The sequence below is a fragment of the Anguilla rostrata genome, chromosome 14 (genome assembly GCF_018555375.3).
Source record: "Anguilla rostrata isolate EN2019 chromosome 14, ASM1855537v3, whole genome shotgun sequence".
In the NCBI taxonomy this organism is placed as follows: domain Eukaryota; kingdom Metazoa; phylum Chordata; class Actinopteri; order Anguilliformes; family Anguillidae; genus Anguilla; species Anguilla rostrata.
The window spans coordinates 17,848,464-17,876,009 of record NC_057946.1 but is presented as its reverse complement, the minus strand read 5'-3'; the positions used below and the strand labels follow the sequence as shown (position 1 = coordinate 17,876,009).

At 39.0% G+C, this 27,546-nt stretch overlaps 1 protein-coding gene across 17 annotated transcripts in view; it reads right to left on the bottom strand.

The window, feature by feature from the left end:
- Positions 1-27,546, bottom strand: part of kcnt1a (potassium sodium-activated channel subfamily T member 1a) — a 77,435-nt gene that overhangs the window by 14,134 nt on the left and 35,755 nt on the right. For 11 of the 17 annotated variants that reach the window (XM_064309637.1, XM_064309638.1, XM_064309645.1 and 8 more), the window contains 19 exons: positions 24,794-24,873; positions 21,093-21,195; positions 20,010-20,057; positions 19,700-19,747; positions 19,359-19,407; positions 19,028-19,087; positions 17,262-17,336; positions 16,356-16,439; positions 14,671-14,765; positions 14,221-14,401; positions 13,423-13,587; positions 12,322-12,458; positions 10,505-10,568; positions 9,612-9,720; positions 7,631-7,739; positions 5,050-5,217; positions 4,511-4,749; positions 2,000-2,216; positions 341-446 (listed from right to left, as the gene is read on the bottom strand). In XM_064309637.1, coding sequence (XP_064165707.1) covers positions 341-446; positions 2,000-2,216; positions 4,511-4,749; positions 5,050-5,217; positions 7,631-7,739; positions 9,612-9,720; positions 10,505-10,568; positions 12,322-12,458; positions 13,423-13,587; positions 14,221-14,401; positions 14,671-14,765; positions 16,356-16,439; positions 17,262-17,336; positions 19,028-19,087; positions 19,359-19,407; positions 19,700-19,747; positions 20,010-20,057; positions 21,093-21,195; positions 24,794-24,873 — 2,137 coding nt within the window. The remainder of the gene's footprint in view (positions 1-340; positions 447-1,999; positions 2,217-4,510; positions 4,750-5,049; positions 5,218-7,630; positions 7,740-9,611; positions 9,721-10,504; positions 10,569-12,321; positions 12,459-13,422; positions 13,588-14,220; positions 14,402-14,670; positions 14,766-16,355; positions 16,440-17,261; positions 17,337-19,027; positions 19,088-19,358; positions 19,408-19,699; positions 19,748-20,009; positions 20,058-21,092; positions 21,196-24,793; positions 24,874-27,546) is intronic. The other 6 variants (XM_064309640.1, XM_064309644.1, XM_064309649.1 and 3 more) reach the window with 2 other exon arrangements.

The following is a 27,546-nucleotide window of genomic DNA, read 5'->3' as shown; positions in this document are numbered from 1 at the left end:
TGTTCCGTTTGTTTCACACCTGCAGAATGTTATTCATTCTTTCTTAGGTCCCTAACCACTTTGTCACGTTTCCCACCGATCATAAAAAGAGCCAAAACGGAGAAAGCATAACTTGACTTTACACAACAAAAACAGATTCCGCCAGCTATTCTATTCTCATATGCATACAAATGACCCCAGAGAGAGAGCCACCTGAAGTTTCATTTACGACTGGCTCTTTCCAAATAAAACATAATGCAGTTGAGCAGGTGGCAAAAACAGAAAGAAGATAAGTGTGTGATGTAAAGGAAGAGGTAGTGCTAGAGAGAAGGGCCCTGCAGAGTCCCCTTAGCCTCCTCACCTTGTCTAGTCGCAGGCAGCAGAACGGGGCTTTCTGGGGCAGCAGATGGCAGAGGGTGGGGGAGCTCCCAATATAGGGGGAATTGGGTGGGTATCCTTTCACATAGCTGAGTGGGGAAAAATGAAATTATTATATTATTATTTCATATTGTGTGAGTGTGTGTGTGCGTGTGTGTGTGTGTATGTGCCTCATCTATCTTTTCTAAAATAAGTGAAAAGGCACTTGTGGAATAATTTGCACTGGCATAATGATTCCACAAGGGGGTGGTGCAGAATCACGCAATGGCGAGCACAAACCATCACCTGACACAGCTCCTGCTGTTTTCTCCACATATTGGTACTGACTGAGCTGACATGTACAGGCTGGATGGACACAGGGTGAGGAAGCTGGTGTGACTCATCAGCAAACTTGTGTCCAACCAGGTCAGCTTTCTCTAAAACAAGTTTAATACAAGTATAACACACAAACACACACACACACACACACACACACACAAGTCCCTGAAAGCTGGCAGGGTGCAATTGTACTGCTGGAAATCAAACTCATGAATAGACCCCTTGAATCTGCTGCATTATGTTGTGTGGAGACAAAAGAGTCTTCACGGGGGATAATTGCTAGTCTGCTTGGAATGATACTGCTCTCTCTCTTTGGAATGAAAAATAGTGAATATTTTGCATGAAGCAACAAATAAGACAAGATAGAAAGAGAAGCAACAAACATGTGCCTGTGAGTGTGTGTGCAGCAAATAGGTCAGTGGAAGCAAATAGGGTAGATATTTTACCTTTTAACAAATGACTGCTGTTTTGTTTATCAAATACTATCAAAGAACAAACATACACACCCTGAAATGTTGGCGTGCGATGCAGAGTGCAAATGCCACATTAGAAAATCCAGAATTAAAATGCTCCATACTGAATAATATAGAGTGAAAAATCATGAGTTGTAATTTAATAACCATAAATTCTCTTGGTGTTGTGTATATTAGAATGTCGCAGAAAACACCAAATCTTAAATCATCTGTTAAGCAGAGGTCCTATAACTGTATATCTTGATGAGAGATGTTTTGATTTGTCAGCTGGATATAGTTTGAGCCAGCAGAGCCAGGCGGTCATTAATCGAGAATGACATTTTCCAACTTCGATTTAATTCATAACATAAAGACATAACCTGAGTGTATCCACCAACAACGTGAGAATTATGAGTTAAGCTATAACATTTTTTAAGGTTCATTTCCAGGATCAGTTCTTGCTGTTAAGCGCTTAACAGCATTAGATGTCCTTACTGTATGTGTTCCTAAAGCAGGCACTGTGCTATTCTGGAAGGAAAATGGATACATCCTTTGCAATTACGTATTTTTTGCGATATGCCTTGAACAAGGATTTCAAAGTACTCTATTCTGTCTGCGTGTCACAAAGGTGGAAAACTAATCATGGCCTCCCATCAGCATGTTAAAGCAAAGTGGCTAATGAAAGCTACCCAGGGCACCTTCTGCCTTCCTGTACACCCACACTAACCAGCTACTGAGTGCTCACAATAGGAAGTGCAATTAAATGACTCATCTGAGAGGATAATTAATCGAGGTTTCCGCCTCCCACGGTCATCAGCTCGTCTGAGCCCGCCCCCTTTTAACCTAGGCTCCTCCCAAAGGCAGCGACTCACTCGCAAATGGATGACCCTTCATCGTCCGACTGGGTCATCTCGTCCTCCGATTGGTCACCGAGGAAGTCGCACGGCAGGATGGCGGCAGAGTCGGCGATCTCCAGCACGGGGGCGATGCTGGGCCGCCGGCTCTCGGACCCGTTCTCCGTGGGCAGGGCCAGCTTGCTGCTGCTGCTGTCGGGCGGGTTTGTGCTCTGCAGGTCCATGGCTACTGTTCCTGCAATGAGAACAACACCTCTTTTTCTGTTCCTGCAATGAGAACAGCACCTCTTTTTCTGTTCCTGCAATGAGAACAACACCTCTTTTTCCGTTCCTGCAATGAGAACAACACCTCTTTTCTGTCCAGGAGTGGGTATGAAGTGGTGCTCCGTTGTATCACATCAAACCCTTTAAATGAACTACACTAGGGTAGCATGGTGGTGCAGAGGAAATACAAACATTTGGTGCAATGTTGAATAAGATTGCAACCACAAATACTGTAATATTAACAGACACTAATACTACGACGTACTCTGCTCCGCAAATAATTTTAAATCAGACAGTGGTAAACACCATTTAATAATGTACGCATAATGACATCGGTCATATATATCTGGTAATTTCTTTGAGTTCATTGTAACTTTTTGTTCAATCTTGACATGGAAATGTGTGCTGTAAGTTGCCTGACAAATCAATTTGGAATAAACATTCTTTTGAAACTATTGGTGTGCTGTCCAATCATCCTCTTTTTGACTGGCCCTTTTCCTGCCTTCCTTGGGAATCTGCACCCCTTATGAAATAAAGCCTCTTACTAAACATCAGGGATTGGACCAGGTCCCTCAGCTCCACTAACCAAGGCCAGAATCTAACTCCTGCTTTTATGTGAATACAGACACAGAGCTCTGCGAGTGAATAGCAACCAATTAGCACACCTCTATCAGAGTGGCCCCTCAGGGCTACACACCTTCACAGCAGTGACAGACAGCACAGTGCATGAATATGTATCGCAAGAGCAGAGTCTGTGCTGACTCAGCAGAGTATAATACATGAAACCGTTTAATATTCTTCTGTTCTCTTCTAAATACTGTTATCCTCTCCATGGAAGATAAGACATTCTCAGGGGGGCAATGCTTATCTTTATATGCAGATAGGACCTCTTCCTTCCTGCAGTGGTAAGTAGTGCAATTGGAAACCCAATCCCTGAACCCTACAGCCCTACATAACCCCAAGAATCCCACAGGCCCATGCATGGGCCTCACAAAATAATTTCAGGACAGCTATGATGTTTAATTTATGTGTTTAACTAAGCTGGGACCATCTGTTACAACATGCATTTTAGTAAGCTGTCTTGTAACCTCTTGCCCAGTCAGATGGTATCTGTCATAAGAAGCAGTGTTTTTCTTCTTTGATTCACTTTCATTTGATATTCAGTAATGCATGCTGAAATAGCAGATATTCACTTGGAAATGGCACCGAGTTGTATTCCAAGGCCTATGAATCCTCATGCTAGTCTCAAAGCCACCAAGTTTTTTATAAAATAAAAATATGGATCCAAATTTTTAAAAAGCGGAACTATACTAGTGATATTCTGCCAACTGTATAAAGAAAATAATCCCTTAACTGCTCTTCAGAAAAGCAGGAAGATAAGGATTTATAACCTCATGTGACCTGGCAGAAACTAGCTTAAGTATTTAAGTTTTATAATACAAGTGTCTTGGGTGACAAAAATATGTTGCAGTGAAAAAATTATCAAAACTACTGTTTATTTTGTTTTTATTGAATGTGGCTTCCTGGGTTCGAATCCCGGCCTGGGCCTTTCTGTGTGGAGTTTGCATGTTTTCCCCGTGTCTGCGTGGGTTTTCCTCCGGGTACACTGTCCAAAGACATGCAGGTAGGCTAATTGGAGACTCTAAATTGCCCATAGGTATGAGTGTGTGAGTGAATGGTGTGTGTGCCCTGCGATAGATTGGTGACCTGTCCAGGGTGTAATCCTGCCTTTTGCCCAATGTACGCTGGGATAGGCACCCTCTATGACCCTGACCAGGATAAGTGAGTATACCTTTTGTCTAAAATTATATGCTTTTTTGCTATAAAAGTGGGTAAAAATATAATTGCAAGATTGAAAATTATAAGAACCTGAACATTTTCTAGAACATCCCTTGTTCCACAATGCTACAAAAACTACATGCACAAACTTACCACAAGCAGTGAACTGACCAAAGTTATTAAAATCAAACAGATGCAATAAGTGAAAAAAGCCAACAGTCAGCTTGCACATGCGAGATGTGTAACACAGGCACAAAGAACCGTCAAAAAAGCATGAAAAAACTACAGCCTGGATACAACAGTCAATTGGCAACTATCCAAACAATCCAAAACAGTTTGCTGGACCTAAAGTGCCCTTCCAGCTGTCAAGCTGAAATACTTTGAGTGAACGTGAGAGAACTCCAATACTCCAGCTAGTGAAACGATGGTTTTGGCATGCATCCCACTGCCTGGGAGAGAGGCCACTCCCCTGCATGCCCGGCTCACCCATGCTAGCGATGATGCTGTGGACGGGGAGGCGGGAGGGGGCGTCGTACAGGCCGCCCGGTGACTTCCCCTTCCTCTTGTGCTTCTCTTCCTGTTTGAAGATGAAGGCGGAGTTCTCCTCCTTGGTGATGTTGATGTAGTAGCAGGTGTCAGAGACGGCCATGATGTGGCGTGGGCCAGGGTTCAGCAGGATGCTCTTGTTGTCTTCCCTCTTCACTCCGATCAAGCACACGCCATACCTGAGGGGGATAAGAGACTCAATCAGCACAGCTGTTCCTCTTACTGAGAGCAGCACCAATAAGAAGAATGCAGTTATTTTTCTACCCTCAATTCACCAATTAATTCATATTATCCTGAACTGAAATGTATAGTTGGAAAACACTCACCTTAGTGTTTCCCAATGGACATTTAATGTCATTTTCTTCCTTTTAATTGACTAGCCTTTTCAGACACCTCCATACACTTAGAAACACACACACACACACACATTCATATACACATACACCCACCCTCAGCACAGGCATACATAGGTTACTCACTTCTTGTGAGCATGGAAGGAGGCATAGGTGAAGCTTTTGCTGTCATACTCCCCAAAGAACTTGCTGTCACTGAGGCGGATGTGGTAGACTTCGTTGCCTGAGCAACGGCCATACATTCTCTGCCATTGCTCGGGGGATTGCTGGCCTTCCCTACAATAAAATACCTGCCTTAACACACAAATCCTTCCCATCATGCAACTGCATCAAAGACATGTTCCTCAGACAGCAACAATAATGAATTCATTCTAACCGTGACATTAACCATTGTAAACCACTTCATCCTCACATGATATTGTCTTGTTATTGCTGCTTTTATCTTTACGCTCTGCCTTATTAAGCTCACTGCTTGTTGCTTATTGAAAGCTCTTTAAATTCATATTAATACAGCAAAGCATCGGTATTCTGCCTTTCTCACTAACAGGTGAGGAGAAAATGTCACACATGCATGCAACACCACAGACACACACCACAACATACACAGGAGATACAAAGCTTGCTGGATTCATCAAGACCTTTGGTCAGCTTCTTTTGTGGATCAAGAGATTGACTAATTGTCCTGATCTCCCTCTCTGTTTTCTCATTTAATTTAAATTTCTTATGCTTTTTTATCAGCCTCCTCTGAGCAGCAGGTCAATCTTGCCCTAGTAAACACCATCACTAGCTGCTAACAGGATCCACTCTCCTCAGGAGCTGGCTCATAATAATGATTGAATGTGAAGGAAAAAGTCGCAATTACTTCCCATCAAATCCTACCAAACGTTTCAAATTTCACTGCTGGGATTTTCAGTCTCATTCAATCTTTACAGAACATAACAACTGAGACAACAGCTACATTTTCATAGTGTATCATTTGAATCACTGACACCTATTTTACATTACATTTACATTACATTACAAGCATTTAGCAGATGCTCTTATTCAGAGCAACTTACACAACTTCTTGTTTCTTTACATAGTATTTACATTACATCCATTTATACAGATGGATATATACTGAAGCAATGCAGGTTAAGTGCCTTGCTCAAGGGAACAATGGGAGTGTCCTACCTTGGAATCGAACCTGCGACGTTTAAGTTACAAGACCAAGTCCTTACCCATTATACAGTGCAGTATACCCATTATACTGCACTGCCACCTCAGTTTTGGAATTGCATGTGTCTCTTGTAAGCTTTGCTCTTTTCAGCGCTTTGTAAATGCATACTGTATACACATCTTATTTCTTCTTCAACTACAAATGCACCAGGTGCAGGTCAAGCAGCACCTTTGAGATGCTGACATAAATGTAGCTTCAAATGTTTTCAGACAATATTTTGTTCTTATATTTACTACATGACATTACACTAAGTAACATTACATTGCATTCATTTAGCAGAAGCTTTTATCAGATCGACTTAAACTAACACAGAAACAGAAGTACATTCACCTGATTAATAAGACCAATAGTGCCAGACCTGGCAAACAGTGTTCCCACACTAGAGGGTATGGATGCACCATCACAAAAGCACTAGGCCACATTAACTATGCTAACAAAGAGCCAAAATACAAAAAGTTAAAATACATACAGACCATAGCGTGCCCTAAGAACAGAAACTTAAAAGCATAAAAATAGAACCTAAAATCATCAAAATTCCTAACTTAAATTAGCACAAAAGGAGGGAGCGCTATGGCATAGGGATGGGAAGAGAACCACCGTGCAGTCTAAAGTTGAGGGTCAGCAGTCTGCTTGGAGGAAAGCGGCAGCATAGACAGGCTCCAGAAACAGATTCATGGACTTTTTCCAACTTTTATTAGTGTCACTGGATCTGAGTGCTATGCACAGAACTCTGGCACCTCCGCCTATAATAGAGGCTGACAGAGTGCCTCTGCTCTGCCATTTTCTGTTCTTTCAGTCTGCCCAACGGCACACACACACACACACACACAATCCAATTTCATCAGGACACAGCAGTTGCCTTGTGCAAATGGTCCAGGGATTGTAAAAATCGGTGCCCAGTTCCCGTTCAGAAAAGTCCTCATTTGAACTCAGTCCAGGGCCCAGTATGGATTCTGACAATCCATATTGATCAGTTTCTAAAAATCTCAGAGTTAATGGTGAGAACACTGCAAGACAGACGTAAATTCAACCGTTATTATTTATTTAAATGTCAAACATTCCTAACTGCGCACAATTTTTCCACCACTTCCATACCACACAATACCACCTAACATCTTTCTGAAGAAAAGGTCCTTATGAATTACATGTGAAAATATAGCGGATAGATCAAAAAATTTCTTCATGTGTGTAAATTCTGAACAGAATGAATTATCTCAAGAAAACCTTTCTAGAAAGATGCCCCAGTTGTTTAATAAATGAAGGTTTGGCAGAAGAGTTCTGGAAATCTTCAGCCTTGTCGCTCTGGCAGGGCACTTATCTGAGTGGCTTTAAAACTATACATTTAACATTATTTGAGTGCTTCTTAGCATGGAGCATATCTCTATAATATATTTTTCTTTAGGTTTTTCTTTTTTTTGCTACAGCAATACTGAAATGAAGATGAAAACATCTGCATCAATGAACACCCAGAGCATTATGGGTACTTACTGTCCACGGGATGTGTGAACAAGGAGTGTGACCAGTGTGGATGTTGCAGGACATACACAGTTCAGGGCCAACATGGCATACTTGAACTCTTCTTCACAGACGACATGATCTGAAGCACAACCCAAAAACACAGTTAAGAGCCAAAATGGTGTGTATGTATTCCACCTCACTGAATACTTCCAGTGAAAGCAAAAGAGGATGTCATCAAAGTCATCAAAGTCATCATAATTATTTCCACAGAGATAGGGGCTGACACTGCACTGTTTGAGTGCTTTCTAATTCATGAACATTGGCTGCTGAGGCTTTCTATTGGAATTAATTAAATCACCTGTTCAGAATCATGTAACTTGTATTTTTGCACCGCAGTGAAAATACCACTCACTCCTCTATGGTCTAAGGCAGGTGGGATGTTGTGGCATTTTCATTATTCAATGTGAAAAACCTCTGGGTAGCTACACTGAACCAAGGCTGATAGGTTGCAGTGTGATTATAATTTTGACACCCACTGCTTCGAAAAATTTTCAAAGGGCTTCAAGGGCTTATTTTTATGTCAACCCATTATTATATTCAAATTTTATGTTTGGAAATTGGTTGCTATGCGACACACTTTTTCTACCACCTCTTCTCTTAAAATATTAAATTCCATGGTAGAAAATGTCAGCTGTCCTTGCTTCTCCTGCAGGATTTGACTGCCATAAGCCCTCATACCAGAGAAATCTGATGGTCAGTATGCCATGTATTCTGTCCCTCTAAACAGCTTTAATAATGTCTATAATAACCCACATGGTTTACGCTCTCACTCTGTCATTCCAACAGCTCCAATTTCTGCCTGTTATCCAGCTGCACAGCAACATAATTCTGTGAACAACTTTAATAATTTATGGGCCCATCGGGATCACACCTGTAGTACCCAAGTATCACTATACAATGCAGGAATACTGAAACATAATGTACTCTCTTTTTTTTTTTGCTCTTTTTTTACACAATTACTGATCTAAGTTATTCAGATACATGTATCTTATAAATGTCATGGTTTTGGCTGATACCACCATTTATTTTCCTATCTGCGCCTTTTCTTCAGTTATTACGGCCATTGGTTTTTTCATGCGCCTTTTCTTCAGTTATTACGGCCATTGGTTTTTTCATGCGCCTTTTCTTCAGTTATTACGGCCATTGAGTTGATTAAATTATACACGTGCAAATTTCTTTTTACAATTTGCACCTGTTGGCATTCTATTTAAACCCTGAGCAAGCCGATAAGCTTTGCTTCAGTGTCACTTATGTTGCACGAAAGCTGGTATTCTGTCAAGCGAGGTGTAAAGGTGTAAAGGTGTAAAGGTGTAAAGGTGTAAAGGTGTAAAGGTGTAAAGGTGTAAAGGTGTAAAGGTGTAAAGGTGTAAAGGTGTAAAGGTGTAAAGGTGTAAAGGTGTAAAGGTGTAAAGGTGTAAAGGTGATTGAGTTGCGATATTGGATTGTTGTGGCTATAAAATTAGCACAACAGTCTTTAGCTTTTTTAGATTGTTGGCAACAAGTCAGTGCCACAATCTAAGCTCAGTATTCTTTCTTTAGGGTTTTACTTTTTCAGCCTCGGTTCGAGGTCTGTTTTCTTTGAGTTGCCCCGTTTTCTGCTCCGGCAGTTTTATTTTCATACTCCTTAAGCTTTAGTTCTTTTACCCAGTACGTGGGTTGTGTAGAGCTTTTCTTTGGGATACTCTCCCTAAGGAGTATTGTTTTCCTTTCCCTTGTCTCTTGAGACTTTGTGGCTATTTTACCTCTGGTTAATAGCTTAAAGAACCCCCCTGTTCAGTTGCGGTTGGTCTCCCAAAACTCCAACTCCCTCACAATAAAAGGGCAAGTGCTGCACATATCAGATGGGAGTTCAGGCTCATGACCAGAATAGTAAACCGTAACTGAATGAGTGGAAATACAAAATGTTATTCAGCTGTTTCCCTAGTAAAATGACGATTACATGAGGACTCACCAGCAAACTTCACGTGAAACTTGTTCTCTGGTTTGAGGATCTGGACATAAAGCGGGCAGTTTGGAGCAAAGTCCTTTACAGCCCAAGCTCTCAGGATGGTCTGGTGGTCCTACAACAGAGGAATGCAGAGTCAATCACTGCTCATCGAACAGCTTCTCTTGCATTCCAGTGAAAGTTTAATACTAGAGCCAAACTGATGTAAAGGATGATTGATATTATTAGGTAATAGCAACTGGTTTAATGTGTCTGCATCAGCATTTTCTTTGGTGTTTAATTTTTATTGTTTTTAAATGAAGGTTGTAGGGTTCTCTTATTAAAGAGAATGGCATGGAGCAGCATTCATGTCATTGGTGAGTAGCAGACATTCAATTACTGAGCTCATGCAATGACTTCATATTCAGCAGCTAATTTAGTGTCTTCACTCCTGTTTGTTTAATAGAGAATTACTGATGCTTATCTGAACTTTTATTTGTTTAAAAACTTTCTTATTTTCTTAAGCTTTAGTTGTACGATAAACATAAACCATACTTGTTGATATGAATACTGTACAGAATTCAGTAAGAGTACTTTAAGAATACAATAATAAAGACTTCATAGCAAAATTACAAAATTCAAATACAAGTAGAATTGATTGGCTACGCATAATGTATGTTATTATGGACATTTTGCAATTTATGGTTAAGTAAAATCTGATACTTTTTAGTACTTTGGGTGATTTTTTAAAATTATATTGTCCACAGTGTAATTTCCTCTGCCTAAATATTTAAACATATTCACAAGAAGCAATGTATCAAGTAGAGTTGTTCGTTATGACTGCAATCCTGCAACAGTAGGGAGATTTGTGATAACAGTGCGGAAAATGGAGATTAAATGCCCCACTACTTCCTCCTTACTGCAGCAGTGCGGTCCACCTCATTCCTGCTGCTCAGAATGAAACAGGACTCTGCATCGTCCATCCTGCGGAAGACGGGAATAAATGATTCACACAGCAGCAAATAGAGGAAAGCAGACTGAGGATAGACTGAATCAGAGTGAAGTTATTTCAACATGGAAAACTGGAAGATAAGTACAGTATATATGTATTAGGAATGCAAATGCCATGATAAGCAATGGCTGCATATCTACAAAGAATAAATAATCAGGCAGGCTTCTGAACAGAAAACTGAAGTGTTTTTTTTATTTTCGAAGATGAATGCTAGCATGGTCTGAATAAATATATGACTGTTGGATAGATAACTATTGCTGTGTTCTGAGAATTCTAATTCATAACTTTTTTATGTCCTTTTGTATCCATCTACAGTTTTTTTTTTTATTCAATATTTTTTATTTCAATAGAATTAGTCTTGAACAAGCATATTGGTTTTACTTTTAGAAATCTACATGACAAAACACAGTTTACATCTCATACACCTGCAGTTAAATATATTCAGAACATTTTTGTATAGCAAAAATGAGCAAAATGTTGTTTCATATGATGGTTCATTTTAAAAAAGAAAGCAACACCATTATCTTATGGGAAAGGTTAAATGTAGCTTTCTAAACAAAATGAAATGTCAAATTTTGTAGGAGTGCAGAGTGTGACTGAGAGAGAGAGAGGTATTTGAATAGCCTTTAAATGACATGCATCAATAACACAGTCAGGTAGCACTGCGCTGAAGGTCACCAGCAGTAACACCAGGAGTTCCACCTCCTACCACAGGGCAGACATTCTTCAAAAAATAACTTCAACCATAATGATTAGAAATGCATTTGAGCAGGAAAACATAACAGAAAGGTATTGACTGCACTGTGGGTGATACCTACAGCAAAGCAGCATCCTGTGGTCTAAATAATGTGAAGAAGTGTGTTGGCCATGGCTGTTAGTATGCCTTTGAACAATATTCAAAGTTACCATAACAATACAGAGGAGGAAGACATACTGTTCAATAGAAATCACTGGGTTGGAAAGCATTCATTTAAAGGAACAGAGTTAGAACTATGGGCACACTAGTTAGATGTTTAGTTCAAAAGCAAAGGTTTTCCAGTGCAGAGCATATTGTGTTACACTCTGGCAGAGAGGAGAAATTCTGTCAGTGTCAACAAAGGCCTCTTTTATATGACTGAATGAATAAACATGATGAACACTCATAAATGGACTAGAAAAATGTCAAATGACGTTCCTGACAAAATGGAGAAGGAAAGCCTTGACATCATGGAGGAAAGGCTAAATCTGTACGGCAAACTGATGTTAAGCATCATAGGGATTTTTGTTCAGACATCGCCCTCTCTAGTAAGCCTTCCTGCTATGAGATACTAGAAACAGTGTCTTAAGATAAACAGCTCGGCCTGGTAATTGATCCTTTCAGAGGAGGGCAGAGCTACCATCGTGGGTGAAATTAAACATAATTAAATAGTGGCTCTGTCGCAGCAAATAAATGAGTTTAACAAGCAGAGCTGACCTACAGATGCAATTTATGGGCTGAATGACCATCATGGAGATCAGAGGGGCTTGTCAGTGATCATTCAGCAGTGAGGGGAATAGAGATGGGATGTAGCAGGTGTGTATAATTAAGAGGGGAGGGAGTCTCCCTCCTTGCGCGTGTAAAAGAGCTTTACTTTTTTGAGGAGCTCTGAAAACCAGGGAGTATTCGGGTAAGAAAGCAGGACGCTCCACTTTCTGCGTTGTTTGGAGGTCCTGATCGGAGGTAGCATGTTAGTGATGGAAACTCACTTGGCCCTCATTAAATCCTGGTCCTTCAGAACAGAGCCCTGAAGGTAGATGACCCTCTGGGACCAGAGTGGGATCTGCAGGACTCGACGCACCTGGATGTCCATCTCCGTGGGACAGAGTATCACCACATAGTAATCCTATAGGAAGAGAGGGTGCACAAGGGTCTACTGTTATCTATTTAGCATGCTAGGAAGGAAAGAAAGGAACTCAGAATATATTCAAGGCACTAAAAGGTCCCAAGGGCTGTTATGTAAGAAAATGATCCCTAGTTGTTTGGATGGCCTTCACTAATATACACAAATCACACAAAATTTTATTTTGACTTTTCCAAAAAACTGAATTCAAACTCCAAAACCAGCAGTAAGGAAATTAATAATATTGGTATGGGAAATGATTAATATGTTCACACAGAAAAACATAAGGTCACTTCCAGAGGAGTATTTCACAAGTGAACCTGAAGATGAAAAGTTACATTTTAAACCAAGATCTTGAAGGTTCTAATGAACTGTGAATCTCTGATATTCCACAGTTAGCGAGAAGGTGAAACACACCAGTATGCCTGATCCGTGAAATAACAGAGTCTAATTTTGTATGTGTGAGAGGGAGTATAATGGTGACAAAGAACCCATTGCATAATATTTGGCAAAGGCCTTTACAGGAAGAGATCGTACGGTGAATATCAAATTAGCTGAGATCAGAGAGGACAGGTGGAGCACAATGTTTGCATGCATGCTGCTGAATTTTATACCAAGTGCAAATGAATGATGACTTTAGATGGACAAGCTGTGAAAAAGCACAGCAATAATATGAAGAGCCAAAAGAGAAAGCACATTTTTCTGTGTCTAAGCCAGAGATCTTGGGTGTAATATTGGCTGTGTTTCCAAGATGGATAATGACACCTTATTAAGGTTGATGTGGGGATTTGAATGGTAATTTTGGCCACGGAGGATGCACCAATTATACAGCCGTCAACTGCGAATAAATTGATGCATTTACTTCTTTCTCAAGTATCCTCATATAATTTGTTAGGTGAGATCTGTCATGTTTGCATTTGATGTCTATAGTCCATGGCCAGCTTCCTCCTGAGCACTGTACATTTACCTGCAGTCTGGGATGAGCATAGAACTCGTTCAGGAAGTCCATGAGCAGGTCGATCTTGAGGGAACTGACACACAGCACAACATGCTTCTCTGTCTGAGCACGATGGCGGCTGTAGTTCCCGCCAGACTTCTGCCGCTCCATCCACAAGTATATCAGCTCCTCAAACTGGGAGACAGACACAGCAGCCATAATAAAATTAGTCTACAACCCCAAACTACATCATACACAATACATATCCAATCGGCAGGAAGATGTGCCATCATATTAGAACTAGGTCACAAATTCAAGACACACGCAAGTAAATGGTTGAATATCACTCTGTATATAAGTGAATGGTCAGCATAGTTTAAAATCTCAAGAAAAAAAAATCTGAAAGGAAATGTGCAGGCATCATTCCAAAATTATGTGTGTCCTGCTTTCCTGAGTAACTGTAAATTATGCATATAGTAATTCTAGAGAGACTAAACTACATGCCTCATAATTTCATGTTACCTTGCCTTAGGGAAAGTCATGAGAGTTCATCCTAAGGAAGTGCTGAAAGCTCTCATTATTTACTCTCAATTTACAGCAGACAGGCCATTAAGTATTAATCTCACTGGTCTTCTAAACTATGCCATTGTCGCTGATTATTGATTTCGTCAGGGCTTACTTATATTGTGAGTATGAATGTATGTAATAAGCACAAACCTTGCCATATAAATACAAACTATTTTAAAAACTGTACAGATAACTGATTTCAAAATACAGATATGTATGCTAGTAAATTCACTCTGTACACATGTAAGTCAAGTCCCCCACCTGCAGAGGGAGCACTACCAGAGCCACGCAGATCATGATGACCACTAGCAGCTGGGAGGGCCAGATCTGAGGTGTTACATCGCCATATCCCACAGTGGAGAAGGTAACAATGCAGAAATACAGGGACTTGAACAGGCTGAGGTTCCTCCCTGCTCTCTCTAGATGCTGGATACCACATGTCCTGGGACAAAACATGAAAAATCATTTTTAACTGATCCAAAGGCCCATCTATCGCAGCCCAGAGGGTCCTCATCACACCACAACTAACATATTATGCAGTTAACTTTTATGAATTGAATATTAATTAATCTCTATTGAGTCTTCTGATTATGCTGCTCTAGGACCATGATCACAGGTTGACTTCCAATTTAGTCAATGAGAGAAAGACAAAAACAAAGAGAGAGAGAGCGAGAGAGAGAGAGAGAGAGTGAGAGAGAAAACAGAACGCACCCAGTGAAGACCAGACACAGCAGGGTGCAGATGAGAATGAGAACCTGGTTGAACATGGCAGAGTGTGTCCGCTGTATGGCTCGGTGTAGATCATTCTGAAGGAGAAAAAAACACAACTGAGCCACTCAAACAATCCAACTGTATACCACTCTGAACTGGAACAGCTATGACAAATGGTTATGTTTATTATTTCAGACAGCCGGATATCCAAATGTTTCTTTATACCCTAATGCAGTATGTCCAATTGCAATTTTAAGGAGGAAGAGTCACTGGGGTGGGGTTGTACTCTATTGGCTGAAACCCTCATTTCCTGGGTAATACTACAGCGGATTGTTCTTTGCTTTGAGAGATTCTGAACCACATACAGCAGTGACAATGCCAGGATTTCACTCCAAACAGTGGGTTTGAATATGCAGCCAGAGAGCTCTATGAAACTATAATTATCATGAAATCAACTGTGCAATGGCTGTGAGTCCAGCATCATACATAATTTAATCTAATATTTTCTACACAGATAAGCTTTGTAAGTCGACTTGCAATAGTTGAGGATGAATAAATTATTAAAATAGATTTGCTTTCTTCAAACTACGTATATTTATAAAATGTCCAATTTGAGTGTTTTTTCATTTAAGTCCAACAGAATGAAATGTTTTTGCATATCAGTGAAATGATGTTACATGCTGAGGGCAGTCTGAAAATCCCACATATAAGAGCTAATTAAAGCCAATCACAGCCTCGACACACTGCTGTTTTAAGCTAAAATAAGTGCACAATACAATATGTCAAATCCTTTTATCACACAGCATGAACAAGAACATACATTTCAAGAGCTTTTCATATCGCAAGCTATCGAGTTACAGGATTATACAGCAGGTGATCGCATGTTAGGACTTTTGCTTAAGTAAGCTTCTGATCCTCTACTTCAGAAATCCTGGCACCTCACCATCAACTGTGTAAAGGGCAATGAAAACTTCAAGGTAACCTTTTATGAGAGAAAGATGTATTGAAACCTTTGGGGAGTGTATGGTCTTGCATTTCGTGCTATACATTAAGTAATCAATAAATCAAAGTAGGATTAGATAAAAAAAAACAGTTGACTGCCATAAACCTATATTTACTCCCTCCGAGTAAAATAACATATTGGCATATTGGTAACATCAAGGACGTAGATCTCATTTCAACTTTTGGAGAGGACAACAAACAGGAAATGTTTGAAGTTTTATTTTTCTTGGGGGGTGGGGGGTACTACAGTACTACCCAAAACAAGATGAAAATATTGGATATCAGAGGGGACCATTTGATGTTTTCCCAAAGTTTGGGGGGTGAGATCTACAGTATCTTCAAGGATAAAATGGTACCTTAACTACTTCATTCACAGAATTTGAAGCTTTGAAGCTTTATCTCCCAAATAATGAAGCTATGACTCATTATTCATCAGACTAACTAGATTGGGGTTAGCAGGGGCCTTTTACAGGAATATTGCAAAAAGGATTGCATGAACAATGGCAGAAAGAACCATTGCATTAGGCTTAGAAATGGCATAAGCACAGAAAATTCTTGTTTTAAAAGCAGCACTCTAATCATTTCCTTTATTCTGTTACTCAGCTTCCATATTTATGAGTAATGTCCAACAGTCCAATGGTGGGTAGATAGTTGCAGCCCCTTATGAATATGAGCAGACTTACGATCATATTCTCCAGTGCACACTTGGCTAGCCAGCAATTGAGAAACACGGGGATGAAGATGTTCCTCAGTGGAGGCCAAAATATCTGCAGAACACAAGTAGCAAACAATAATTACCAACTGGTTATTAAACAGATTCCTCCATCCACAATTACAAAAAGTAATCACGGTAAATCACGTTTGATGGTAGTGCCAGCGGTGTGTACTGTTGTGATTAATTAAACTAACCAATCATAGTTTACAGGAGAGCAACCAAAAAACATTTCAAATGCATTCCTGCAAAGAATAAGGGATGAGGACCTGCAGTGAAGAAATCTTTCTTTTTCAACACCATGGCTGCGTAACACCATATATATCATGGATATTTTAAATGATAGTTAGCTGTTTCATATTTGTACCCATTGTCTATCATAATTTATTCTGGTTGCCATCCTTTCTCAAAGCTCTAAAGGTGCATGTATTAATGCAGATGAAGCAAGGCAAGAGCAGTTTAAAGTTAGTGATCATTAAACTGCATATTCATGAGTTCTGAGAAATCCAACACTTTAATAAATAAATTAAATTTAAGAAAGCACAGTCCCAAGCCAAGAATTATTGGCACAAATTTTCTGAAAAGTCTCTCACCTATAGAGAGAACAGTCTAATTCTGAACTATATAGAGAATAGCCTGAATCATTGTATTATTTGTTATTAGCTAAATAGATATATTCATACATTGCTTATTTTATTTTACTGCTTATCATTATAATGTAGTTTTGTACTTTTGTTCACATGCAGTCATAGTTGACTGAACACAAATGCATATCAATATACTTAAATTTATTGATTGTATTTTGTATACAAATACACAGCATATGCACATTGAAATACACAGATCTGCATAAATGCACAAATGTTCAAATACTTGCCGTGATGATGAAGGGCACTGTGTTGATCATCTCCAAGAGAAATGACACCTGGAACATCTGCTCCCAAATGTTGCCCTGAATGAAACATTTACCAGGCTGCTAGTGTAGAGGGCATGACTATAACATAAAGAAACTCTTAACTCTTGAATTATTTCTCACAAAATAACTTAATTTTCAATGTATGGTTCAAAATGCAAGACCACAAACATCTGTTTTGTTGAAACATATTAGAAGTCATAATTGGAATCAGGGCAATACAATGACATTAGTACATTAAACAGAATACTAATACTGTTCATGGTTCATTCTGAATGGAAATTCAGTTTTTAAATGAGAAAAAATGCAGTACAACCATGTCATCCAACAAATGCATTTACCCTCCATAATTCCCTTCATGATAACAATTAAATAAAAGGCAACAAGATAAATAATACAAGCACTGAGCTACATCATGGTGCACATTTTGTATTTTAACAGTGATTCAGTGAAATCAGCCAAATTAACAATTTTTAATTATACGTTTACACTCATTTCATTCACTCACTGTAGCCCATCACTGATGTTTGTCTGCTAGCTTTTCTGACAACATATCCAAAAAGCCTACTGGCAGTGAGGTGGTATCTGATGGTTGATATAGGGGCTTTGTTTCCCCAAGATGTAACCAAGTTTAGCAAATATCCAACTGTGGCTCTTGGATTTATATTTACTGCTAAAACCGTCTGCCTCACTGAACATGGGGACAAGACACACTCTTCATCTGTCAGGCGGGTTTTACACCGTTCCATTGGCTTCACACTAAATTATTAGCCTACTGTAATAGTGGAAAGTGGTAGCTATATTTTCTTAAAATGTATTTATTTGTAACTGTCTCCTGGTTTGTGTAGGTCAACAACCCTTTGAATTGTTTCATTTGAGAGTTCCATGCCTTTGCTTATTATGATGAAGGACACATGGATTTTACATGTATGCTACCTCATTTTAGTACCCCAATGAAACAGGAAGTCATGAGAGGCCAAGATACCATTCCTTAAGGTTGAGATGTGTGAATTCAGATTTACATTTATTAGATTTTCTTTCTGAGTAAAACAAGTATAATGCAGTTGATTTTTACATATATTTGAGCATATATCATTAAATGATTATAACTGTATATAAATATAATTATTTATTTTACATAGCTTTTTTTTCGCACATTTTGAAAATCTTGTGATACTGAAGCATTTGAGGTTGGAGCATTACCAGAGTTCCTAAAAATGTTTCAACGGCATTTTTTATGAGCTCTGAGACTTCCAACACTTAAATAAATAAAATTGGAAAAAAATAAAAGACCCAAGCCAAGAATTATTGGCACAAACTAATGGGCCTTCAGAACAGTCTGTCTCAGCTATATATAGAAAAATAAAATTCTCATCTATATAGAGAATGGCATGAATCATTAATTGTATTATTTGTTATTAGTTAAATACATATATCCATTAATTGCTAATCACATATTATTGTTCTACACTAAAATGTAATTTTGTTCACATGCTGTCATAGTTGCAATGCAAATTTATTTGTGTAGGATTTTATATAAAAATTAGGGCAAATACAATTTTTTTTAAAAAGTTAAAATAATTGGGCAATCTTTTCGGAAACTGAGTAACTGTATTTATATAAAGAATATGATTTCTTACACATTTCTGAGCTTACAACATTATTTATTTTATATAGCCTTTTTTCCACATTTGTGATACATATTAAAGCATTTGAGATAGGAACATTACCTTGTAGCTGAGGTACGTCAGGAGCATGGCCTCTAGAAAACTGATTAAGGCTACGATCACCTGAAGCATAAGAGAACAACAAATTTAGACAACATGTCAAGAGAATACATAGCTTCAGGGATCATTGCCTGTGTCTGTCTACCGGTCTGTCTGTTCTAAAACCATAAAACATGGCAATATACTGTTATATATTTGAAAATGGTATGAGCAGTAATGGATGTGGACTGTGAAAAAACTTAACAGAGTATATCATGAGTTACTGTATATATTGCAAGAGCCGCGGTATGCAGCTGCCAGTTAAAACACTGGTCTTTTTCCTATGTCTTCTCACCTGTATCGCCCACACATAGAGCTTCCTGTCAACCCAGAATATCACCTCCCTGTGAGGGGCAGAATGAGAGGAGAGCCTTCCTCATGCACATAGCCAGGAATACTCATCTACACCTTTCAGCCCTTACAAACAGTAGGACAAATATCGGCCCGGTAGGTTCCAATGTAGTACAATTTCATACTTTGAGACACGCAGTAGATTACAGTTTAAAAAGATAATAAGAGAAAATAATAACTTTATTGTCCCAACAGTATTCATAAATCATTTACCAATGGTGACAAACAGAGAACAGATGGGGGTACAGTGTGATATTTTCCCTATCTCTGTGTGATCACCCTTACCAGTTTATGCCTGTTGAGTATGTGGTTTTGTTCAACTGACAGTCCACACTACAAAAGTATTCAATGAGAGACAGAACAGATGGAAAATGCAGGTCCCATCAACAGCCTGTACATGCACTGTGTATAACAAGCACTCAGAGATTTTACAATTACAATTTCTAAATAGGAAAATTATATTTTTACGTGCAGTAATAATTTTTATTCACAGTATCCACAAAACATACAACAATGGCAACAATCATATCTCACGGTACACAATGTGTAATGGTACACACAATGATTTTTACCATTCTGATGTGATCTCTCTTACCAGTTGATGCCTGTTGCGTACGTGGTCTTGTTCAACTGACAGTCTGCACTACAGAGATAATCAATAACGGACAGGGGAACAAAGGAGAAACAGAGGCCCTGTCAATAGCCTGCAAATGCACTATGGATAACCAACACAATCATTCTATGTGGTTTCCATGACGACCAAGGAGAGCCTTGTTATTCCGAGCAGTTGGCAATGTGTGCAGTTGAGCCACTCCTGCCCCATACATCAGCCCCACAATAGGAAGTGACCATAATCCTGTCCAGTCAGTGCCTGACCGAGGCAGAGATAAAAGCTCCTCTGAACTAAAGCCAAGAACCCTTGAAAAAAGGTAGGCTATTAAAAAAGCAAAGACATTGCACTTGGTTGGTTGTAAACAGAGCCGTAAATCAAATAACGATATTAATTTCAAAATTTTATCCTTGAGTTTTAACTCAATGCAACACGAAATACTGTTAATAAGCTCCTTTTAAACCCCCCTTTCCAAAACAATAAACAAGAGGATTCCGTGGAAAATCCAGCTATTTAGTTTTAGGACAATAATAATAATAATAATAATAATAATGTACTTTCAGAACTAATCAGAATAGCTTAATATTTTAAAACATGAAGACAGGATTACAATACACTAAATTTAGTTTACAGACTAAGCATCTGCTCTCTTTCAGATCTGTAGTAAGTGTGTGTGTGTGTGTGTGGATTGGGGTGGGGGGGAGGACATCAACTTTGGGTCATGCCACCTTACTAACTTTAGTTCCATGTGGTCTGTTGAAATTCCTTACTCTTGAAATGTCACAGCTGGTTGAAATAAATTAAGACCCCCTTTAATAAATGAGTGGCAGCTTCTGTCATCACACATAAACTCAAATCCTGCAAAGATAGTAATTTAAGAGCCTGTCCCAGAGACTGCAGTATAAAGACATGGGGGGTTTACTGTCATAAAGTATACAGTATATAGTCACAGTATAGAAGTTAGAATCTCAATAACATCAAATATTAGTCAGACACAGCCCCTTGGAGTGGTGCATAATTGGTCATAATTTCTCCTCTCTTCACAGGGATGAAGGAGGTGAACCTTACCAGTGAGACCAGTTGTCAGCCGATTTGTCCAGCATAACCCGAACAGTGTACAGGAGGCATGTCAGCAGCTTCAGGCAGAAGTTGAAGATCCGAATTCTAAGACCTGCCAGGCAAAGGGAGAGCATCAAGATGGCGCTTTTGGATTTCAGCTCACTGGCACTGAAGCATGCACCTAGTCAATGTCTGGTCAGTCTCTGAAAACCCCTGGGACTGCAGGTTAACTCTGCTGTTTGGCTTATGCGAAATTGAACATTATGCAAATACATGCAACAGGCAAATTAAATGGGCAATAAACCCATACATCTGTAACCCAGCACCTGTTGTACTGCAAAGTAGTGCCTGTCCTACTCTTTCCCATACAGATATATGCAGCAACTGGCACAACAATGTTCCTACTAACATGAAGACAGCTAGATAAATATTGAAAGAGCACATAGAATTTTCAGTAAATAATCATATGCAATCATTATGCAAACTCACAGCTTAATCCACACTGTTAGTACAGGCTGCTGATTTACCAATATAACGTCACTGCTCATACCATACTGTGATGGAAAATTTAAACTAAATGAAATAATTCCTTGTATAATCATATTTTGTCTTGTCCACAATGTTTCTTTTAAGTGAACAGAATTACAAAATACATCTTAAGAGAGATCCTAGTGGTATCAATAATTACAGTTAATAGCTCTCCATCACTCGTGGGATCCCCTTCAAATCCATTTCCCCCCTAAAATGGCTGGATATGAGCACTTCACATAGATTTAATAACACAAAACTGGGATATTATTCAGATCCACACAAGCTGAACACAAACTCAGACAGCCGTATACCGGAATCATTTCAGCCATGTTGCTTTAGAGAGAGAACAAGCAATATACGATCGGAGAGGACTGCCCACAAGATCTTACTCCTAGTCCCACTGTAGTGCAGGTCTTGTTACAGGTATAGAAAAAAAAATTGATACCACATGAAACACTTATCTGGTTTGTTTAAAGCCATCTTATTTAATGTGGAAAACCTCCCATACATGAGCAGGGTATGTTTACCTTGCAGTCAAGGGTCAATGAAGCATAGCTTCACAACTTTACATGCGTCTGTTGACCTCAAATCTAACAAGGTGGCCAGCTTTTGCATACAGTATAGGTGATGGGCAAGCAAATCTTTAATTTGCCTACCAGACATCCAGATGCAAGGGAACTTGTGATCTTCCAATCGAGCAATAAATATTCAGCTGGCAGTGTAGCAGAATTGTAAGGGAAGTGGGCTTGTACCTCAGAAGTTACAGGTTTGATTCAGAAGTGAGACTCTGCCATTGTGCACTTGAGCAAAGTACTTACTGTAAAACGCTTCAGTAAAATGCCCAGCTGTATAAATCAATAGTATGTAAAATTATGAATTGTGTGAGTCACTCTGAATAAGACTGTCTGTTTAAATGTCCAAATGTATTTACAAACACACACACACACACACGCACACGCACACACACAGTACTGGCATAAATTATGGAAACGCTGCATTTATAAAAAAGATTTTGACAATTAATGCAATATTTTGCAACAATTTCTCATTAGCATATGTTGCATACTGTATGTAGCATAAAAAGATAATATTAATGCAAAGAAAATCATTATTTTCTTTTGGCTTGTATACTTTATTTCAAATTACTGATGGTCACTTAATGTTGGTCAAGAAGACGACTATTTTGAATATATATTGACAGATGAAGATGGCTCAGGTAAACAACAACAGAAGAAAGGGCACAGATATAAATTTTCCAAGTATGAAATTAATTCTTTAAGCACAGTGTTCCGTACTATATAAGAATGAATGTGAGTATGTATGTGTGTGTGTGTGTGTGTGTGTGTGTGTGTGGGTGTGTGTGTGTGTGTTTGTGCGTGTGTGTGTGTGTGTGTGTGTGTGTGTGTGTATGTATGTATGTATGTATGTGCAAATTTGTAAAAGTAACATAATCTAGGCACAAGGCCGACAGAGTGAGCTCTCATCTAGACTGCTGCTGTTCCTGAAGGACAGGGATGTGCGGCAATAGCTGAGCCGTGAGGAGAGCAAGAGATATGAGAGCTCATCATATTACCAACCCCCCCTAAGACCTACTGCTATAAAAGCACTTCACACATCAAAAACACCAGGAACCAAGAACAAACAAGTTTTAAAAAAGCCCAGACATCAAACACTCTTGTCAAGCTCCTCTTTGTGATAAGAAGAATAAATGTCTCAGAATCCTTCATTACAGTAGGTTACCCAAGCAACATTTTGCCCTGACAGTCACTTCTCTAATGTGTACTTTTTATAAACATGAAGAACCCACAGTATGAAGATGAATGGATTTGTTGCCATGGCAAATTTTAGTTTAATTTACATAACTAAGGGCCCAAAACAACACAGGAGATGAAAGGTATGATGGGACATCTAACCACAGAGATACAGGAAGGGAATGTTATGCAGATCGTTTTTGTAAATGGTTGATCTGTGATTAAAAAGCTTAGAGCTCTGTACCCTCACTCTAATCAACCATGGTCCTGATTCCCAGCAACCTCAGTATGAAAATGAAGACCGCCCCATTACTGTATTTCCCCATTGAAAAATCACTCAGATGTAGAGGTGTAGAGATGGATAAAGGAACATCTCCAGCCCAACAGAGATCAGCCGGGTGGACTCTCCCGTCTCCTGAAGCTGCAATGGCAGCTGCAAGTCACAACAATCTCATCCTCTGGGTTCAGTGGAAAATACCCACGCATACTCAGAGGCAGAATTAATCTTCCTGATTCACTTCAGTCTGACAAGCTGACATATTAAATTTATTCTGGCTTATTCTGGGGTTCTCGAGAGTAGCACTGCCTAATTTTGAAACAATTGTTACAGGGCAAACTGCTCCACAAAATAAGAACTTAATTTGCATTTCACAAAGCTGAAAAAAAGATCTTGAGTGCAATACAGTCAGCTGAACATTAAAAAATCTCAGAAACCCATTTCAGAGGATTGGTGGGAACTATGTGTCTGGCTTGCTGATATTTGTGCGGCTGGTAAGGTGGGCCTAACTGAGACTAACATGCAAGAATGCTGTTAAAAAATATTCTTGTGGGCAAATCCTGGACCATGGAGTTCCTAACCACACACACACAACCCCCCCCCCCCCCCCACCCCCCACCACACACACACACAAATTTCACATAATTCTGGAAGCTTGGCTGTGTAATTTGCTGGCACATGAGGACAGGTACAGAGATGAAAATTATATTCAGAATTCATTTCATATAAATAGAATTTCTGGAATTTGAAGGGCTGAAATGTGGTGTATTCATTCATCCTCAGAACATAGCCTGACCTGACCTGCAAATCGTAAAATTGTATACAAAAGAGTATCTGCTTAATCAGATAATAAACAATGACACCACGCACACACACACACACACACACACACATGCACGAATAAACAGGTACAACAATCTGCCAATAATAATTCTACGGATTAAAAAAATTAAATTCTAATCCTGTGGTATAGTGGTAAATCAAAAAACTGTTACTGTAAGTGACTGCTATATGTACCACATTTTGACCATTATCAGTGCTGAACAGACCATGCCTTTTCCCACATCGGAGCTACATTTGCCCATGCCCTTCCCAGGAATCTTAGCCATGCACTCCTCCACAGCTCTAATATAGAAGCTGCTTGCACTTACTTGATCTTTGGTTTTTTATGAAGAAAAGTTTCAGCCTCTCCTTGAATGTGTTCTCATTCACGTAGAACTCCACCTGCACCCTAAGATGGAGGCACAATGAGTGAATCAATGCATCAGAAAATTCAGTTAATAAACCAAACAACAAGCCACCCACCAATCATACAACAATTTCAGTTTTTATAAAATGCTCAGAAAAGGATGTCGATTTTGTTTTAATTCTTAACAACACTGACCTTCACCCTTAAGAATATGAACACATTTCATGTCAGAACATGAATGATTCCCACAGTCACTCTGTTCCCTGAAATAGTATATGTCAGCATATCACCCCCATGATGAGCCATTGACAAACCATTCCTGTTAAGTAAAACAACTGGTGGAAAAATATCTTTCTTGAAGTTGGAAAATATATTCTGATATTTTTGTAATGTAAAATGATGCACATCTATTTGGTAACTGTCAGTTTGATAAGACAAAGAATGGTATGTGAAAATTGTTTTGGACATTACCTGCATTACCTTAGACTTCCTAAACATTAGCAACTTGTGTTATAGTTAAATCAGAAACTGAAAACTGATATCAGTGAAATTAGAACGGTTGTGTTTTTAAAGAGATGCATATTACATATTTGTGTTACAGTATACAACATAAAATGTGGATTATTTGTAAAATAATTATATGTGTTTCTTCTATATTCTGTCCAGGATTAATGTTCTGATTACAAACTTATTTTTTCCTAAAAGGGAAAATATGAAATCATAAAATATCTCTGCCTGAAAACTTAATATCATGAACACTAACACAGGAGCACACTTTGGACTTATTTCAGGAATTCCTGTGATTCAAAACGTACAATAAACAGAAGATTAGCATACAGAGCCATCCATTACAATATACAAATAGGAACCTGTCACTATGGAAACCAATATGTAAAAAGACCAATACGACAGAGCTGAACATGTAGGTGAAAATGTTCTGTATAAAATTATATGCTGCGCTCCTCCACAGCACATTATGCTAAATGAATGACAGTGTTTTACATTCTAGTTATTTATGTATATATGTATAGACAGAGAGAGAGAGAGAGAGAGAGAGAGAGAGAGAGCAGTGTCTTTTACTGAACAGAAACAATTAATAGGAACACACATACAAGCAAAGATTTACAATATCAAAAGAGGAACAAGTATACTTCATTGTTGATTAGATACTGATACGTAAATCAACCAAGTCAATATTTGGGTTAAATTGAATCAATTCGTCTTTGCCACAGAGCATCTTTAAAACCTGTTCAATCACCAGCTTCTGGAGAGAATGGCCACTGGATCAGTAAATTGACATGAACTTGTACAGAATTTGCATATACATATGGCAGAAGAATAAACAGAAAAAGAAAGCACAGTGGCAGAGCACAACCCGCAGAGACAAGGGCCTTAGAACAGCCAGACACCGTGCATAAGGGACGAAAGAGGCAATTATCCTCATCCTGAGGGCTGAGGCGGAGCAGGACTCTTCTGATGTTAGACAACTCCCACGTTACCCCACTGACAGCTCTAAACTGGGAGATGCACACACAGTAGCACAGCAAAAGAGAAAAACAGAATGCTCTCTCACTCTCAAATTCAAATTCAACTTGATTTTTTGGCATGAAATACAAATTTACATATTGCCTATTGTCAAAGCATACATATAAATAATATGCAAAATAATTCTTTCTGTCTTTGTCTTGCTCTCTCTCTCTCTCTCTCTCAATTCAATTTCAAAGTACTATAGGTACAGTTTATCACAAAGCAGTTCTAATTTCTGCTTTATTGACAGGGCACAACAATAATAACAATAGGCAATATAGTGAACAAATGTTAGCACCTTTATCACTAGCGGATTGTCAAACATCACCTATACACATACACCAACCAGCCTTAGGTGTGTGTGTGTGTGTGTGTGTACTATATGCAGAGGTGGTAAATCCAGGTTCAGAAAGTCCTCCCAAGTATTTCTTTTCACCTCTGACTATATGTTAGCTCTCTGCTCCCCACCTTACCGGAGTCTATTTGAGGCAACCACAAGATACAGTAAAGCTCCAATGATGAAAACTTGCAGAAAGCACTTCCAATTGCCTACAGAGGCATAACTCTCATAAATCTCATAAATCCTGGTACCCAAGCACAACACTCAATGCTGGGAAATTACATTACGAGATAAGAACGGTGGCCAAACTTCTGAGTGACAGGAAGCATGTTGCACGCCTGTGTTTCTGGGCTTATTGCCAGTTCAAAATGGTTTTTCTTTCAGGGTGATCTGTTATTAACTAAAGTAAAGGATGACGGAGGGACCAAACTGAATGCCTGATTCAGCTCATACGAGTTAAAGCCTGTCAGATGACAGATATCAACTTTGTGATGGTCCATTGGGCCACTGGAGGAAAACAAAAAACATAGACATTCAGTGCTACAATTATGAATATGTTGGGGCATATGTTGGGAATATAATTTAGGCATTAAACAGACAAACGCAACATTAACATGGGAACTGGAGTTCTCTCCTATAGCACAGGCCAAATCAATTTAATTGGATACATTCAATTCAGGATCACACCTCATCTTGATAAAGCCCAATGAACCACGAGCCAAAGGTTTTAAAACTGAGGCTTGGACTAAGTAGGACAACCGAGAACAACTTCATACCTTGCTACATCTGGACAGGGCACAAAGCGAAATGAGCCATAGCTACAGAATAGGTCAATGCAAGCCCTGTGA